The 19,063-nt window shown below is 46.6% G+C and overlaps 1 protein-coding gene across 1 annotated transcript in view; it reads right to left on the bottom strand.

The window, feature by feature from the left end:
* SLC22A18 (solute carrier family 22 member 18) overlaps positions 1 to 19,063 on the bottom strand; it is a 59,012-nt gene that overhangs the window by 6,516 nt on the left and 33,433 nt on the right. The window contains exons 5-8 of the mRNA XM_030949349.1: positions 16,887 to 17,002; positions 16,304 to 16,414; positions 11,023 to 11,123; positions 2,499 to 2,600 (exon numbers count right to left, since the gene is read on the bottom strand). Of these exons, the coding sequence (XP_030805209.1) occupies positions 2,499 to 2,600; positions 11,023 to 11,123; positions 16,304 to 16,414; positions 16,887 to 17,002 (430 nt within the window). The remainder of the gene's footprint in view (positions 1 to 2,498; positions 2,601 to 11,022; positions 11,124 to 16,303; positions 16,415 to 16,886; positions 17,003 to 19,063) is intronic.

A 19,063-nucleotide genomic window follows, 5' to 3' on the forward strand; every position in this document is an offset into this window, starting at 1 on the left:
GCAAGTGAGCGGAAAAGAGCAAAGGCATATCTTGTGTCTCTTGATAAACAAAGGGAAATGGCTCCTCACTTCACACGGGGTGAGGGAGAACTGAGCCAGGCAGAGCCCAGTCCTTGCTACTCCTCAGCTGCTGGGTGGTGAATAGTTTTTTTGAGGTGAGCAGATCTGAAAGCATTTTTTAGGTGAGAGGCAAAATCAGGAGTCTCAGCAGACAACTCAAAAAACAAACGCCTGGGAAATGCAGGCAGGATGAGGTACAGCCATGCCTTCAGACAAGGGGAAAAACTTCCCCATCGCAACTGCCAAGCCCTCCTACAGCCCTGCCCACGCTCTCCCAGCTCACATCTGCAGATCAGACACTGCTTCTTCCCTCCTCTCCTTATCCAGCTGTTACTGCCGAACTCCCAGCCCACCCCTTCCCTTCTCCAGCTGCCTGTTGCTGAGAACATCCTGCAGCCTTTTCCCAGCTGCAGAACTGTCTGTGTGCTGCTGCTTGTGCCAGCCTTCCAAAAACGCCCCAGCCCACCTCCCCTGCCCATGATATCAGGATGGGTTCTGGAGTGTCTTTATCAACAGCTCGCCTTTCTCCCCACTTCCATCCTTTGGGGAGGGGAACTGCTGCGTGTGGAGGCCACAGGCTGCAAGGGCACAGCAGGTGGGACGCTCCTCCACCAGCAGCTGTGAAGGATTAAAAGCTTCACCCAACAACTTCTGCATTTGGGGCTGCTGCTGTGACAGCAGTCCTCCCCACCGGGACAGAAAGCCACCCCAGGAGCGGATGTGTTCTTGGCAGCCACTTGGACAGAGTGCTTTTTAACAAGGCACCCCAGCTGCATTTGCCTATGAATAGCTCTCATGGGAAGTCACTGCTGACCCTTGTCCCCAGGCCCGTGCTGTTAGGATGTCCACAGCCCTCTGGGCTTGGCATAATTAGCAGCTCTAAGATGATTTCCCTTCTTGGCTCCTGGTTCTCGTCCCTGTTCAGCCAGTGTGAGCCGTCCTGCACTGGGACACCTGCGCTGCACTGTGTGCCTCTCCACTGCCACCGAGGCTTTCTCTCCTACCTCCACCTGACTCCAGCCTTCCCTGGAGGTCAGTGACACCTCAGTGCACAAAAGCCATATAATTCATGTTGCTGCTCTGCCTGATTCCCATGGGACCGGGCTTCAGCACAGGGATTCAGTCCCAGCAACACCTGCCCTGCACCTGGCTGGGGGTGTTCATCTCTCCAGATGGGCCAGGTCCACCTTGGTCCCACCTAACTGCTCCCACCCATGACCAAAAAACAATGGGGAGCCTGTCAAAGTCCTTCTCAGGCCATGTTCAGGAGCATCAAAGCTCTGTGCAGATGTCCCATGTTAAGGGGGCATATTGATTTCAGCCCAAAGAGCATGACACCAATTGGAAGAGACCCTTCCCAAGCATTCTACACCTGACAGAATCCCCTGGAGCCTCAAAAACCTCAGGGAGAGGGACCACGCTCCACCTGCAGAGCCAAGCCTTGGTCTGCACCCATCCTCCCTTCACAGCCTCATCTCAGACACGATTTAGCCTCAGATTAGCTAAGGTGTGTAGGTGCCTCATCTCATCCATGTAGCTGTGAGCCACAAACCTCAACACCCTCCAGGACTTGGCCCTGACCTCCCCACGGCTGTGGTATGGTTGTGGGAATGGCACTCATCCTACCTGCAGCAGTGGGAGCACCACCAGTGTCCTGGCAGCAAGGCTCAAGGCCAAATCCTGCAGGGAAGGTTGAAAGGCTGATGTAGCTCAATTTTCCTTTGGGTCCACTGCACTGACAGGGACTGCAAGCACCTTTCCTCCATCCTCATGGGCTTGGCAGAGCTCTCAGTGCCCTGAACGTGGCTTATCTGAGTAAACACAGTTCCCAGCACAGCTACCTGCATCCACTCAGTTTTCCAATTACTGTTTGAGATTGGCATCAACTGTCGCCCATGAGGACACAACCAGCAACAGCTAACATCACTTATCCCAAAATGGAGGAACAAAATTACTGCCTCGCTACCTCCTTCCCCAGATACTCTCATGTTGGGGGATTAGACAAAAATAAAGCCCCAGAAGGAGAGTGCACAACCTCTGCTGTCTCACTGCAATACACAACTGCAATGATTTTTCCCCACCGTAATCTTCATTTGCTTTCTGGGTAGTCCAGGAAATGCAGTTGCTGACAAGACCAGGCCAGGATTACTGTGCAAATCTGGTGACTCAGGAAGGACGTAGTGAGTTTCTGTGCAAGATTAATACAGTTTTTAATCCCTATAACTATTACTCACACGGCTCTTTATCACAGCTTGGCGCAATGCTGACGTTGAGCGCGGCTCTGTTTGCGCAGAGGCCCAGCAGAGCTGGTTCTCCCTGCCCTAAAGACCACCCAAGAGAGCCAGAGGTGGCATTTCCAGGGGCAGAGCTCGCAGCCAGGTCTCACAGACCTTGTGTCACTGCTTGTGGCATTATTAAAGACTTCCCATCCCACTTACCATGCCCAGGCCCACGCCGGCAAAGACAAAGACGCTGAGTCTGAGCAGGGTCATCTCTGAGCAGCGACTGGCGAGTTTCCCGACCACCAAACCCTGGACAACCTGGCAAAGAAACACATAAGCACCATTAACTGTGATATAACGTAATAATTTAAACGAACTCAAAAGAGAATTGTTACTTTCTTCAAGCAAACAGGTTCTTCCATCAGGGTTTCTTTGACAAAAAAGGACCTCACTGCCACAGTAAATGACAGAAAGGTGTGATCCATTATTTCAAATGTTTTGCTTTCTAGAGAGAGATCCATCCCATCAGCTGGAAGTTTTACTCAGGGCGCATGCCTGAGTTTACCATCACTGCCTACTCAGCAGCAGTGACTGAAACTTTCTAAAAAGGCTTGCAAATACAACTTGGGATGTGTTTGTGAAATACAGTTAATATTACGGTCTTCATTCTTGGCAGGACCTCTCAAAGAAAAACTGGACATTTGTGAGCAAAGGAGGAAAATGTCTGTACCTTCTCTTGCCATTATTTTAAACTATAAATATACAAATTGGGTGGTTCATAATTTTTAGGCAGGAAACAAGTATGACGGAGATGCTAATATCCAGTCCCAGCAGTACACGCAGATGTAAAGGATGGGGAACTGGTTCTACAGATTTTAAACAAAAACTAGGGGGGAGGGAGAGGGAAGGAAGAGCAAAATATTAAAATCCCAGAAATTATTTTACTTTTCCAGCACTTTGCAGAGCACGGATTCCCTCTTTTATTTATCTGTTCAGCATCTCCCATACTTCAGGTGATCCTGGCCCAAGTGGACATGAGAGGAGAGAGGCTGGAAGAGACCATGGTTAAACAGTCTGACTGACTACAATACAGGGAAGGGACCGATAGGGATCTACTGAGTTTCCCCTGCTTTGAAAGGGTTTGTTTGATCCAAATGAAAACCCCTCCGACCTGAAAGAACAGCTCTAGTTCAAAATGCTTTGTTTCACTTTACTTCTGTGGCAGTCCAACCTGGAGAAAACTTCAGGGGTCTGTTTGGACCAGGAATGACACTACACCACACTCAGGCTTTTTATGTTAGTCCTTTGGCAGAAACCCAAAGTCAGCTGAAAGGAAATGAGTGTAAAATAAATGAGAAAGTAAGTTATTAAACAGAAAGGATATGTTAATCTATAATAACCAGTCCAAAAAAAAAAAGGGCAAATAGCAATAGAGTGAAAATGAAGTTGACATAAAGAACAATAGCTACAAAATTAATATATTTCCAACATCATACGACTGAATGGAAAACCATCAAAACTCAACCCTTCACTTTGCTTCAGAGCACAAAGGATTTTGACACAAGGGCACATCACACCAAGAAGACATTCTGGCTCCTGCCTCCTTTTTTGTCATTGTCCCTGCCTTTGGCCAGGGCTTGAGAGCTTGGCTCACGTGTGCCCAGCTGCCACGTGCCACTGGCACGGGCTCTGTGTGTCCTTCCTGGCTCAAGGCACCTGTCAAGCAGCCTCTGGGACAGGAGGACCTGCTGTGGCACGAGGCTTGGACAATGCCTAGGGTGACCTGAATCATCCTGACCAAAAGCCCTGCCATGAGAGGAGGCTGATACCAGCCCCAGCAGCTCCTACTCCCGGGGTGGGTGGGGAAACCACTGAGTGACGCTCCATTAAGCTGAGTGCTCCAAAAAGGGAGAATCATCATTAACTTTTTGCAACTTCCCAGTCCCTCCTACAGCTGGGGCTGTGCTGAGTCACATGGGATGGGGGCTGAGCCTTGTCACAGGGCACGGATTGACTCAAGGGTGGCATCACCCGAGCCCCAGTTCAGCTCTGCTGAGCCATTGGAGGAAAGGAAACATTTCCCAATTTGCCCAGACTTGAATGGCATATTTTATTGGGATACACCATGCAGGCACAGCCCAGTCCCTGCCCTTCCTTGAGTCATTAGGGTACAGCATCAGCAACGTCCCTGGTCTGATGGCCATGGGAGTGGCATTCCCAAAACCACTGCCATCACTGCACACAAGCCCCTGTGTGAAGGCAACAAGCACCACTGCAGCAGAGACAGGCTCTGAGCAGGCAGGAGCTGGAGATGTGCACAATGAGCTGTCCTCAGAGTCAGCAGAGCAGGGGGATGGTCCTTGTGCCAATGCTGGCATCCCCCATGGGCTTTCCCACCACTTGGACTGTGGCAATAAAAAGCTCAAGGTAAAACATCACTGCTGAATCAACCAGCTTGGCAAGGGGACTATTTCCAAGGGCAAGAATGAGCCCAAGTCACCTGCTTTCCCCTTGGGGCTGGGCAGCAATCCTTAGGTTGTACAGATGGCAGTCCCCCCACGGGCTGTCTGGGCTGCCTGCCTTCCTCCCCAGCAAGGGCACTGCTGCTGATCCAGCCATGAAGCCCAGGCAGGCAAGGCCCATCACCCTGATTTTGGACACAGAGCCTTGATTTAGGCACTAGATAGTATTTCCAGTCACCAGTAAGTCTGACGTCACTTTCCAGTCTGAATTTAAACCTGAAAACCCATTGCTTCCAGCCTGCAATTTTCCCAGAGTGCAGAGCTCCTGGGCTGGCATGAGCAGCCCATCTGGGGAGGTGAAAGGTGGCTCATGTTCACTCTCCCATGTAAGATTTTGGACATGTGCTGCTGGTTTACCAGAAGGTAGCAAGGACATCCCAGGTGACTTGGCCATCACCACTCCCATGGACAAGCTCTGGTAGCTGATAAATGGAATTTATCCTTATTTCTATTCTTGCTGGTGTGTTCTGGGCTTTTTCCTTGCATATAAATTCCCCTTGAGATCACTGCAATGGGCCTTACCCTCCTGCATTTCATTTTCCCTGGATGGTGCTTGCCTTTGTAACCTGATCTCCTTTGAAGTCGGGGAAGAGCCAGTGTACCTGGCTGGAATGCCTTCTGCCATCAATAAACAAAAGAGAGAGGAAATTGTTTGCAAGTGAAATAACAGGCACTGCCTGTGGCTGTGTACATATGTCACAGGAAAAACCAACTCATCTTTTTTTCCACCCCCCTCTCCTTCTTTAAAGGCAAATAAGTCTCCCAATAAATGCATAAGAACAGCCAAATCTCTGCTCATCATTTTCTGCATTCAGCAAGCTGGGGATTTCTTACACTAGTCCAGCAAATCACATGGAGAAATACTCTCTTGCCTCCATCACTGCATTTGGTTTCTGGGAAAACAGCTGCTCCTCTTTGCTCAGAAAGGCCAATTACCCATTTGACTGTTAACTCCTAACAAATTTCAGGAATCCTTTCTTGCAGGATGGAAAAGATTGTATTTGAAGGTCCAAGGTGCTAGCTTTTGGAAGACATTTGAAGCGCCAGCCTTCCTGTACCGGGCTGCTGCTGAGCTGACTGGCACCTGCAAGAAGCTGACCTCACCTGTGGAGGTCAGAGGAGTTGTGCAGATGCTCAGCTGCTCCTCTGAGCTCAGAGGATGTGGGACTGTTGCTAAAGATTCCTCCATCAGCACCGATTGAACACTTGACAGAGCCCAGCAACAAAATTATTTCCCTTTCACCTGCCAGCTTGGAAATGGAAAGCTGTGAGAAGGTTGGAAAGGCAGACACAGAGGCCAGATAAGCTGGTACAGCCTCGTAGAGGAGATGCAGGGCCCCATCCCTGCACAGATAGCATGATTCACATCAGAAGCTGCCTCCCACACCCTGGACCCGTATCTCGCCTTTGAAATTGTGCCGGCTGGCAGTTCCCAGGCCAGCCCGGCTGGGGAGGGACCTGCTGGGGCAGGGCTGGGGGGTCAGCACGGTCCAGGGGCTGAACGTGTGCAAAGCCCATGCTGGGGGAAAAGGGAGCTCTCTTACTGACACAGCGATGCCAGGAATCGCGTGAGTCGTTCAGGCCTTGTGGAAAAGCAGGAGTGGGTGGGACTGGAAGGAGGGCTGATGGGGAGGACCAAACTGCTGAAGGCAGCACTTTGCCAAGCAGGGGGAAGAGGGGAAGAGGACGGTGTGTTTTGCAAACTCCAGCCTAATCGCTTTCTTTCCCCCTCCAACCCACCTCCCTGCACAGATATAAATCCTTCAAAGCGAGGAAACTGGAGAACTTTCTGTTTGTTGTTGCAAGGTCCTTTCACTAAGTGGGTTTTCCCCCTAGGCATACCTGGCTGTAATTAAATCCCCGGCTCTTTAATCATCTCTTTTGCTGTGTAGGGAGAAAAAAAAAGCAAGAGGGACAGACTGGTGATAAGATGATACGCAATGTAAATCTCTCCTCCAGGAATCTCTCTTATCTTTTCAGGATCACTCCGTACCAACTTGTCCCTCCAGAAGCTGCACAGCTAGAGGTGGAGTTTGTATAACAATACAAATTTAAATGCAGTAAACAGAACAGATGTCTTATGATTTCTTGATCCTCAGGGTTATAAATATCTACCCCTTTGTCCCACACAGAGTTTTGTTTGGTGCATTTTGCTTTGGGTTGTTTTTTTTTTTTTTGAGAAAAAATTCTTAAAGGAAAGTTTCCCCCACCCCCTCCCATGGTTTGAAATCTAAGCATCAGATGTGACTTCAGATATCAACTGGGGACTCCAGGTATTTCACTTGCCTAATCCTCCAGCAGCATTTTCCAAGCCCCATACTACACCTGGAAGGTGTCCACGCTATCATCACACTTGCAAACTCAAAAAAAAAAAAAAAGGAGTAGGTTCATTTCTGCCCATTACTCAAAATGAAATTATTTTAAACCATTATGAAATTAATTATTCTCTGGAGGGAGACTGAATGGCATTTCACACTGCCAGGCATTCACTATGAGGAAAATCTCCTTTGCATGGCTGCTCAGATGAGAGAGCTCTGGAAGCCCAGCCCTGGAGGACACAGGGATTGTGTCCCTGACGGGCTCTCATAACTCTTGCCTGGAGACCTACCAGTGATCAGATAAAGATGCTTCAAGCACATCATGAGCAAGGGAATCTGCAGTGCAGGCTGCCTGGTGCAGAGGCAGCTCTCCTGCTGTCTGCCCTCCTCTCCTCATTTCGTTATCATCTCCCACACGACTTCTCTTCACCTGGCACAGTCCCAGCTCATCAGACAGCCCCACACTTTCAGGGTGCTTCAAGAATCACTGCAGAGACCTGGATTGCTTGAATTACCCCCATGGGCTACTTTGTTTCCCCAGCAGTCCATTCCAGCCTCAGTCATATTCCATTTTCTAAGCCTCAACTCTGTTTCCTCATCAGACATTTCTTGTCTCAATGCTGTCTCACTGCACTTCCCGCCCCTCCATTTTCTGACCTTGCCTGGCTGTGTCCTGACCCAGACATGAGTCCCCTTCCCACCCTCACTGCACTTCACCCTGCCCACACTTTCCCATATCCCCTGCTGTTGGATGATGCTCACCACAGGGTGAGGTGAGGAGCTCTGCATGGGATCCCTCAGTGATGCCTGAATTGGTGGTGCCTAAACTAACATCCCCCATCTGCAAAGAGGGCAAACTCACCTCTTAGAGGGTCTGTGTTTCTGTGCTGATTCCCCATGCAAAGAACTGTTTGGGATAGCAATGGCAAAGAACTTCAGCTGCCTACTTAAAACTAGGTAGACTGATTCAAAGCCTCTCAAAATCTCCTCTCTAGGTACTCTGCAGCTGGCTTGAATGAGAGGAATGAGGAGAAACAGATTCTTACAGTTGCATTGGCCACTTCTCACCACAGCAGGTCAAATGAGGTTGGGAAGCTGAAAAACTAGATTAAGCAATTGGAGCATAATATCCTTGGGGTGGGAGAGGAAGGCAGGAAGACACCATCACTATTTGAGTCATCCTGGGATTGCTGATCAGGCTGGGAAAGGGAGCTGCAACATTGCCTTCTGTAAGAGGAATATATAAGTTTTGAGACTATTTAATTTAAGTAATAGAAACTACAATAACACAAAGAAATAATTTCCTCCTTAATTTCTTTAATGTCCCCTTCCAGCTATAAAAGTCCTTAAACACTATCTTTTTCAAGTCCAGGAAGAGATGCAAACATGGGGGACAGGTTTTCCTCTAACAGAAGGGCTCAGGGCAAGTCCAAGAGGATGGGAAAATCCTCACAATGATTTACAGAAGGGCAAACTAAAGAGTAAAAAAAAAAATCAAAGCTGAGTATCTGGCTGATGAAATTCACTGAAAATTACATTGTATTCCTTCTGAATAAAGCTGTCATTTACTCAGTGAAGTGGGGAAGCCAGTCAGCAGATATTAATCATCATTCACCTATCCAGATTGGTGGAATTCACTTGCACCTTAATCTGCATTTGTATCTCAGCAGTATCAATTCACTGTACAGCAGAAACAAATGCATCTGAAATGCCAGCTTGGGCAACACAAGCAGCTCTGGGGCTCAGCAGGACAGAGCCAGCACACCTCTATTCCCTGCAACCCAAACAGAAAGCAGCCCTAAAACATTAACCCAGACACCACCCCCAAGAGATACCTTTGGGTGGTTCTAGACAGATACCTGAAAGTAAAGACATGAATTCTTATGTTTTACAATAATTTAAAAGCCAGAGAGTTAGAGTTCAGTTTGGTCCAGTTGAGGATCTTGTCCTGCATAAACCAGAGTAGAGTTTGGAACTGCTGCTGTAGGATAGTCTTAGCAGTATGGATAGAATCTGCATGGATGTATGAAAGAAAACTGCCCTGGCTGATAAAAGCCATTTTCTGTGTCAAATGTCCCAAGGCAAAACTCCCCAGCAGAGCAGATGCTGCCCCTGAGCCTGCAGGGCCCTGCTGGGTTGGATTGTGGCAATAGGAATGATTGGCCTCTGTGGGATGAAACTCTGTGACTCTGGGAAGGGTCAGGTCCCTGGTTACCCTGGCACCTGACCATCCATGAGGAAGCAGAGTGGATGCTGTAATTCCCATATCTTCCAGGGCTGTGTCTCTGTGTGGGGTGCCCCAGCAGGGCAGAGGAGGTGACCTTATCTACAGCAGTTTCAACCAAACTAACCCTGGGAACAATGGCACTGAAGGCAGACAGATATTCCAGACATAACAGCAGTGTCCTCAAGACAGATATCCTGGGCCTAGCAGCAGAGCCCAGGCTCCATCTAGCCACACAAAGCCACTCCTTACAAGAGCAATTGCTGCCCACGTTACCCACTCTAAACAAGCTCACCACAGCCAGGCTGCAACTCTAGATCTTCTTTCTGCCTGTGTAACAGGGGTTTAAGTGGTATGTCTTAAGTTAAAAGCCCAGCTCTGGGGAGTCCTTCTGCATTCAAATGGAGAAGAAGATTCGGGACAGTGACTTGGCCCCTCTAAAACCTGAGTGATTCCTGCAGATCCTGGTCTAGGAGGCAGCATACAAGGCTAACATTCGGAAAGCCTCTGAAAGCAGTGGAGTGTGGGTCAGAAGCTTGCTTGTGCACTGGCAAACTGGTCTTCTTTCCAAAGAGGCTGAATGGGACTGCATTCAGCAGGTTGGAGATGTCCACAGGACCAAGACATAGCTAGTCCAAAGCCACCCTCGCAGGAGGGACATGGCAAAGGCACCATCTGCTCAGCTCCAGTTTATCCTGCGGAGTCCAGCTGCTGATGTACAGCCATGCCTGCCTGCTGCTCTACCAAGATGCCCAGATTTGGTGAGACCAGGCCAGAGCCCAAGTGACTGACAGCACCATGCCAAATCCAAATCACAAAGGAAGCAGCTTGAGCTGCCATTCCCCAAATGAGAAGCTCCCACAGGAACTCTGTGGCAATAGCCAGGAAATGAAGAGGATTTAATAACAAGACCACTCTCCTTCAGGATATTGCTTAACTTGCATTCCTACCTTGGGGCTTGGTTATAACCATCTGCTGCTCTTTCTGCAAAATCATGAAGCCTCTTCCTCCAAAAGGAACACTCTGCTAGAATACAACTCCGCACATTTTTGACCTTATCACTGCCTAATTCAGCTGGACTTTTCCCTTTTACCCATTTTGGTAGCCTCCTAACCATGCTCTGTCACCCACTTTTCTGTGCCTTGGTTTTGGGTTTTTTTTTTTTTTTTTTTTCTTTTTTGGGAGTCACAAGCTTGCTGTGCTTGTTTCCATGCAGCAGAAACGAGTTCTTCTACACTGAAGGGATCTTCAGTGAAAACACCAGTAAGGTTGTCTGCTTTCCTGAGTATACAGGGTGCTACTATATAAATGCAAATCAACTAACCTGCACCAGGAAAAACCTCAGCCAAGGCACTCTAGATTCAATGTAAGTTTTGTTACAAAACCCAGGACATACCAGTCCAAGGAAATTTTAGCTTTACAGCTTAAAGATCTACAGAGAGGGACAAGGGGAAGAAAGCTTTCAGGACACTCCTTGCTCCAGTTTCTTCCTGTTCCAAGGAACAGAATAAATTTGGAGTCACTTCTCTTTTTGAAGCTAAATGCTGTATGGCAGAGCTAGGATTTGCCTGTCAGTAATGCACCTGGATTTGGGAGAGCATGTGTCCAGAAGGTAGTGAATAGGTAGCAGTGTGGCAAGCTAATCTGTCCAAGAGGGGGACTTGCACTTCACTTACCATTTGAAGGACACCAAAATATGACATCAGATATCCAGACTCCACTGCTTCCAGGCCAAAGAAATCCATAGAGATGATGGAAAACATAATCATGAACAAACCTGGAGGGAGGGTTGATGCAAAGAGTACATCAATACACTTGCAGTGCATGTAATAGCCAAACCCTGCTCCCAGTCACCACCAGTCCAAGTCAGTAGCTCTCCCTGGGTTTACCAGCATTGGGTATAAACATGAGCACAATCCTATTCAAAGTCATTGTAGTAATTTAATCTTTAAATGTTAACTTTTTTATCCCCCTTACTTTCATCTTTAAGTAATGTGACTATGTAGGCTGTAGTTTCAGCTGTTAATTATAAACTGGTAAATATTTGTATCACTGAAGCCAGGCTAACCATTAAGACAGCAAGAAAACATTTGTTCAGACAAGACTGTAACCATAAAAATAATCTGATTGGATTCCTCACCCCTTTTGCCTGACTTCAGATATTCACTGTGGGGAGCAGCCCAGTGACATCAGCCAAAATGCAGTGGTTTCACTGCACACCTCAGCAACGATGTCTGGGGCACATGAAAAGTCTCTTGTGGGGACAATGATAGCAATGTCAACACTAGCAGTCAGGAAAGTATGGGCAGAAAGAGCACAGACCAGATCTGCTTTGCAATTGAGGCAATTTCTGCAAAGTGTAACAGAGAACATCCACTCAATCTCAAATGAAAATACAATAGTGTGTGTTTTCCCCACTGCCAAGCATACACAAATACAGGCGTGCTTGCACATGCTCCCAATCTTACAGAGAGCCATCAAATTAAAAATATGATGTCAAAACACTGCACTTCAAGTGTGGTGTGGGGTAAGAGTCTGCTGCTTCCCCTAGTGTCTTGTGCAGCTGAGATGGACCAAGACAGTAGGAAACTGGGGCTCTCTGCATGTGAAGAACCCCACAATGTGCCTGTCAGAGATCACTGATCCTTCCGGGAGAGAAGAGGCCAGATGGATTTTAGCAGTCCTGCCTTTCCTTGTAGGATCCTCTGAGTTATAAAGACTGGGTAAAAAGGGAGTTCCTCTCCTTCCTGCAAAAACAGAATGCAGGAGGCAATGTGTGAGGACTGAGAAGACAGCTGGCCTGGCAAAGTGACATGGCATGGGAAGGATTTGCCAGCTTCTCCTGGAAGGATGAAGAGGGTGATCCCAGATTGCTGGTTAAAATACCATGGAGGATTTGCTTCCTTATGACCAAGAACAACTCCAGTGCATCCAGCAGCCCAACCCCAGCACCACCAGTGCAGCACCTGCAGCAACAAGGACCTGCCTCCAGGCACCCCAAGCCTTTGCCTGGAGGAGTACCACCCTCCCATCCCAGGACCTGCCACAAAGCCTTCCTGGACCCCACCAGAGACACGTCCTCCCCCTTAACAGGAGTAGCTGCACCCCAGCTGGCTCCATGGGGTTGGGAGAGAGGGATGGGGGGCAGGAAGAGAGCCCTGCTCTTCTGCTCTCCAGCTGTGTGGAGAAGGTGCCTGGGAGCTGGGGCTCATGAAGATCTATGGCTTCACCACACCCCTCCACGGAGAGCACCCCTCTGTTATCCAGTTACTTTGAAATTGCTCTCAGCTCAAGCCAGTTTAAGGTAACATGCAAATAGCAGTATTTACTCACAACACCCAAATCAGGCAACAGGGTTGCACATGTTTGGAAAAGGCACATGTGACGAAATGAAAGAAAAACCACACTTGGTTTCACTTGTAGGAAGATGAGATGGAAGCAGGAGCTCGCCCTTCATCCTGCACCCCTCTGCAGGTACCACGTAGGAGGGGCTTGGCCTCCCTACATACCTGATGCCTCTTCCTTGTACTGAGCTCCAGCTCCTACAGCTCCTCCCCCCTTTGAAGTCCCTCATCAAGTTAAGACAGATTTGGATTTTTCTCCTCCAAACAAGCTGCTTTCTTTCTGAGCAGGGGAATAGGCTGTGCTCTTTAATTAGAATCATACATTGCTCAGCTCCCCTGGAGGTGCAAAGGTCTCATTTTCAGATGGGTGTCACCCCCTGTGCCTGCGTGGTCCCTTAAAGCTGCCTGGAGGAGGGAGACCCCCTTGCCGCTCTTCTCTCAGAAACTAAGGTGGTCTCTCCCACTGGTAATACATTTCTTGATGAAACCTACAAGGCAAGTCTCAGATTGAACTAAAAAAGAATGTTATGTTCATTGGAACAAGCATTTCTCACAAAGATCTCAGCAGGTTCCCAGCTGGGTAGGCTGCAGGTCAGCTGAGTGCAGCGCATAAATAATGATAAGCCTCAGTCCATGCTGACAGGCTCAATGTGGAAAAAACAAAGGGAAGATGGCATAAAATACCCTCAGAAACCTTGCCTTTTTTGAGGATTCATAAGAAAAGGGTAAACTCCGTAGAAAACCTGGCATCAGTGGGATGAGTAACAAAGGTCATGCAGCAGAAAGCAGGGAAATGGTTTGTGAGATGCAGTAATGATGATGAAAAGCACCAAGAAGAGTCAGGAGTGCAAACCCTATTTAAAAAAAAGAAAAAAAGAAAAAGTGGCATGTCTGAAAGCAGCCTGTAGTTTTGGAGGGGCAGTTTAGCAATCCCTACTGCAAGATGGTGTGAGAAGGCAAGCACAGCCTCTGGGAGCTCATCACAGCCCTCCTATGCTGGACTGGAAATGTGATGGGATGCAGAGCCCCAAGGCTCGCTGCAAAACACTGTTCCACACGTGAAAGAAAATCCTTTAAAAATGGGATGCAGGTGCTAAAGCAATCATGCTGAAACCAGATTTTCCAAAGGGATTAGGCAGCCAAAAATTCATACAAGCAGCTATTTATCAATATTTTCAAGGCCCTGGTGATTTCTTGTCAATGAGAGTTACGTTTGATATTTTTATCCTCTTGTTTTTCTTTCTGTCTCCTATCTACCACAATGCAGTGAGGCTCTCTTTTCCCAGGTCAGCTGAGAAGGTAACTGGGCTGTGCTGGAGCTGTCTGCTGCCTGTCCAACCCCTGGCAGCTCCTTTCCTGCAAGGGACACAGAGCCCACATCTCTGCTTTTATGCAACACAGGGAGGAGGTTCCCAGCCCTGCAGCCCTCCCAGGGAGGTTCTTTCAGTCTCAAACCAGCTAATTTTAGACAACAATGAGATCCATAAGGAACAAAAGATTTTCTTTGCTGTATATCACAAACTTGTTTACAAAGTAAATAGAAAACGGTCTGTAATTTGGGCAATCTAATTAATTATACAGTTGCAGCCTGGGGATGAAAGGTAAATGAGCTCATGAGGAGCTCAGCCTCCAGCTGTGAGCTGCAGAGAATTAGTGATGGCCAGATCCCCTTTCAGCTGCCAGCAGCTTGGTCAGTGACCTGAAGTGAGGAGAGACCTGCAAAGAGAAGTCACTAGGATTTTAATTACTCCTCGCTGTAGTGAGAGTGCTATAGCCCCAAGTGAACCTTCTCCTACCCTTACAGAAATACTGACAGACTGAAATCCCACTGCCTGCCTTAAATCCCAGCTTCACTGTCTCCATCCTCTTTGCCTAGAAACTGCCTTGCAGCTTTGGGCAGGAGATGTTTATTTTGGTTCAGTGAGCGTTTTTGCTTTGCACGGGGAAAGAAGAATGGATTCTGTAACAGGCAGGAATTTGCATTTCAGCAGGAATGTCTAAAGCAAAGTGAATTTTGCCTGGCCTTTGGAAAAGAGAGAGCACACAGGAAATCACTGTGGGAAGCTCACATGGATGCAGTCTCAGGCATTTTTAACAGAGAAATGAATGCTACTTTAAGATGAGAAATGAGTCAGAATCAGCTAAGAAAACCCTTTTAAAAAACATCTTCCTCATTCTGTGAAATGCTGTCATTTTATACACTTCTTAGAGTGCAGTTTTAGAAGTTTATTGTCTGAAGAACCAAAAACATTGCACTGTTAGGTCAAGCCAGTGGTGGTTGAGACTGTATCCTATCTCCAGTGGCAGGGTAGGACCAACTGGCATTACTGATCTCAGCCAGTGCCAGCTGCACACAGCAAGGGAAAAAAACCCCGAAATCTTTTACTTGCAGCTCCAGTTGGACTCATTCCCCCAGAGATACAGCAAGAAATAACAGATGAGCCTGACCAAACCCAGGAATGCCATCCCCTTCCGATTCAGCCACACTCCACAACCAAATTTACTTTCATTTGTAAACTGAATTTACAGTTTACAAATTAGCATTTAATTTGTAAATCATGTTTCGCGTTCTTTAAACTTCAAGGACTTCTCCAGACAAAAATTAATTGGAAAAAGATGCAAAGTCTAAAAGCTAGGGTGCCTTAGGTCCCCTCTTAGGACGCCTGTTTGGAAGGGAAGTGCCTTAGTTTGTTCAGATGCGTGACACACACGTTATGACGTGCACAAAACTCAGTTCTTGAAATCATCATCAAGAGAAACTGGACTTTTTGGGTTGAATGGGAAAAGAGCTGTGAAGGCTTTGTATGTGGAAGGACAGAGAACATCACCCTGTCCTTCCACATCACTGACGAGGATGACTTGCAGCTTGTCTCTAGTCAAGTGTGTGGGGAAAGAAGTTAGAGAGTAGGCAAAACTGAATATTATTGAATTATGGCCAGGGATACGGAGTCAGGCAAATAGGGAGATATGAACCCTGCCAGGACAGCAACTGACTCAGAGGAAGCAGGGAAAGAGATGGGTTTGGGAAAGGATAGAAGGATCTGTGAGTTCCTACCATGACACAAAAATCCCCCAGCAGAATATGTAAGGAAGAGAAGAACAAGCATCCCCATCAGTGTGCTAGGGAAGACACATGCTGTGGGTCCCCTGTGTGCAGCTTGGCCGTCTCATCCATCAACAATTTTTAATTGCTGGGGAAAAGGTTAAGATACACACACACCTTAAAATCACTAAGTAAAATCAGGAAGGACCTCAGTTTTTCTGGCAGATGAAAAACAATTTTTTTTCTGCTCTGAAGAGCTTAAAGCACAAAGAGAAATGACAGACAAGAGGAAAAAACATTTGCAGTGAGGGGGATGGAGAGATTAAGTGGTTTGCCAAAACTCCCAGATGCAGCTTATGACAAGTAGTGTGTTGGACATTAAGTCCCAGGCTTTTGACCCTGTGTAGCTGAGACTACCTGAAAGCACCCAGCATCAAGTTAGGAGGTGAATCCTCACTGCTCTGTGACCAAAAGCAATGTGCTTTCAGAAACTTGAGCCAAGCCTGGTCTACGGTGTACATCATCCTATTCTCAGTGCATCAGCAATGATGGGTAATGGGTGAGATTTACCTATGGGAAATCCAGCAAAGACCTTGACTATGAAAATTTCCATCACTCCTGGAAACTTCATCAGGCGCAGGATTTCTCTGATGCTAAACAAGCTGCCAGACGGTGATGTGCCTGCAGAGGATGACATATGGGTTAATACTCTCATTATACAGATCAAGGGTAGAAAGCAGGAAACTCTGAGATTTTGCTCAGGTTCAAAACCCACCCAAAAACCACCCAAAACCCACCTCTCTGCTGCACCAGCTTTGTGCCAATGGCAGGAGGTTGGGAGCTGGTGCCAGGTCTGCATGCAGAGGAATCCTCTGAGACAATGGGGTTTCCTCCCCTGTCAGACCAAACTGACCCTCAGCAAGGGCTCCACAGTCACCTTTTCTGAGACTGGAAGATGGCAGTTCTACATGGGAGAGTGATCAATATATTTGGAATAATCCTCTTCCATAAGCTCAGCTTAGACATTGAAGCATCAGCATCTCAAGGCTGGGACCTTTTAGCCCTTAACTCCAAGGTCCTTCAGCAGTTCTTGCAGCATGTCAATCCCCTGCCCCTTTTCATGTACTATTTTTCAGAAACACAAAATACTCACTGTGCTCTGTCACATGATGGTCTGACTTTGGTTTGGTCTGAGAAGGGATCCAAACCACTGCTATCAGGGTGTTGATGAGACTTCCCACCAGCCCAACATATGTAGGAACATAAACACTGCAAACAGAAAAAATAGAGATAACTGGAAAAATACCATAAACAAGGTATTTATACGTCCATCCTGCAAAGGCTTGGGCATTTGAATGAGGAACAGCTCCCCTTCAAGTCACAGTATATAAGGCATTAGAAGAACTCACATCCTTTCGTGGAGGGTTTGGATATGACCACAGTTTGAAATGTCACCAAAAATGGCTATTTTTATCAAGATAGTTTATAATTTTATTAATAATAGGATATACTACAATGCTTTTAAATCTCCAAGTGTCAGTGGAAAAGAGCTTTTCTTGGTTTAATGAAGCTTATAAATCTTCCCACAGAAAGCACAGCATCTGCTTGTTAGAATCCACCTAATCCCTGTCTAATCCCCAATTTCATTAGTCTAAGTCTCATCTCACTCCCTGAAATTTCTCAATGAAATAAAATCAACTTAAGGAAAGTACTCAGGATGATTAAGGATGGTAGAATACGGCCTACAAGCAAAACTAAATCCACCAAAGAGATGATACCATTTGAAAAGGAGACATTGAAAATAAAAACACGACTAGGAAACCTCCTGAGAAGGTAAACAGCATTTTGACTTGATGTGCTTACTTTTTTCCAAAGGTGCCCCAAACCAAACCAATATCAACTATCAACTACCAAACCAACTTCAACTATCTATCAGAACCCCAAACATTGAATCTTTAACAGAAGTAGGGCCACATCCTTGGGTGTAGGCACAGTGAACAGCAATTATTAACTATAGTTGTACAATGATAAAAAGGAACAATTACAACTTATCTAAAAACCACAAACATGAAAAAGTCAATAGAGCCAGTAATTAGTCCCTAGTTATCACTGTCCTCTTATAAGAGAAGATTAGGAAATGACTCTTCCAAGTGTTTCAGGGTATGTGGGAAGATTCCACACTCTAAAGGGCTTTAATTTTAACAAATGCAGTAGAGCAAAGTCCAGGCCTGGAAGACTGAAACTGAGAGAAGTCAAGCTGAGAACAAAGAGAGACGCTTGTTTTAACAGTGAGAACAATTATCCACTAAACCAGCTCATTAAAAGTCTCCCCCATCACGAGAACCCAGTTAGTTATAGGGTTTCCTAAAACATGTGCTTGAAACCAACCACAGGAAACAGGTTTGGGGTGGAAATGCCCAGCAGAAACACCAAAGACTGGTGTCATGTAGGGCACAAGACAAAGTGACCACCATGGTGCCTTGGAGGCATCCAAATTTAAGCATTTTGGACTTCAGCAAAGTAATGCCTGGATTTCAGCAGAGAAGGCTTTGAAGTTTTGCAGATCCATGCAGCCTTGGAGGCGAGTGTGCCATCCCTGCATTCCCAGCGACCTGTGCTGCCACAAATAAGATGTAAAAGTGAGCTGTGAGCCCCCAGCTGATGCTCCCTGTGATCCTGCTGATAAGACACTGCTTATTGCCTGGTTTTTTACTGCTGATTTCCTTGCCTGGCTATCGTGCATGTTTTTCATTAAGTAACCAGCAGCACCAATTGTAAAAGCCTCAAGTTTCCTCCATGCTAAACAAAGATGCAGTCTGAATAATTTCTGGAGTATAATTTAAGCTACAGAGTAAGACAGTCAAGGATTGAGATGCAAACAAGCAAGAAAAGCATCAGAGAACAAATATAAATATACATATATATACACACACATATTCCTGCTAATTGTAACAGCAAAATCCCAGCTGAATATTTTAATTCTCATTAATTATTATTAAAACAACAAAGCCAGATAATATCTTTCTACAAAAGGACTTGGCACAGTAATTTAGACCTGCTGCCTTCTATCCACCAAGCTGCTTCACTAATTAACTCAGACCACAAAATTAGTCATTTACTGGATCATTACTTTTCATTTTTAGTGCAGCAGATTGCCACTTGCTAAATTAAAATTATATGCTGAGCAGTTCCCAAACTACTGAAATCAAATTTGTGGACAAAAATTTTTATCCAAAACATCCAGAATTTCTACTTTGCATTGCAACATAAAGTAAAATAACTAAGAAAATAAAAAGGATGAAATAACCAAAATAAGTAGCTGCAGCTGGC

This window comes from Camarhynchus parvulus, chromosome 5 (genome assembly GCF_901933205.1).
Source record: "Camarhynchus parvulus chromosome 5, STF_HiC, whole genome shotgun sequence".
Classification (NCBI taxonomy): domain Eukaryota; kingdom Metazoa; phylum Chordata; class Aves; order Passeriformes; family Thraupidae; genus Camarhynchus; species Camarhynchus parvulus.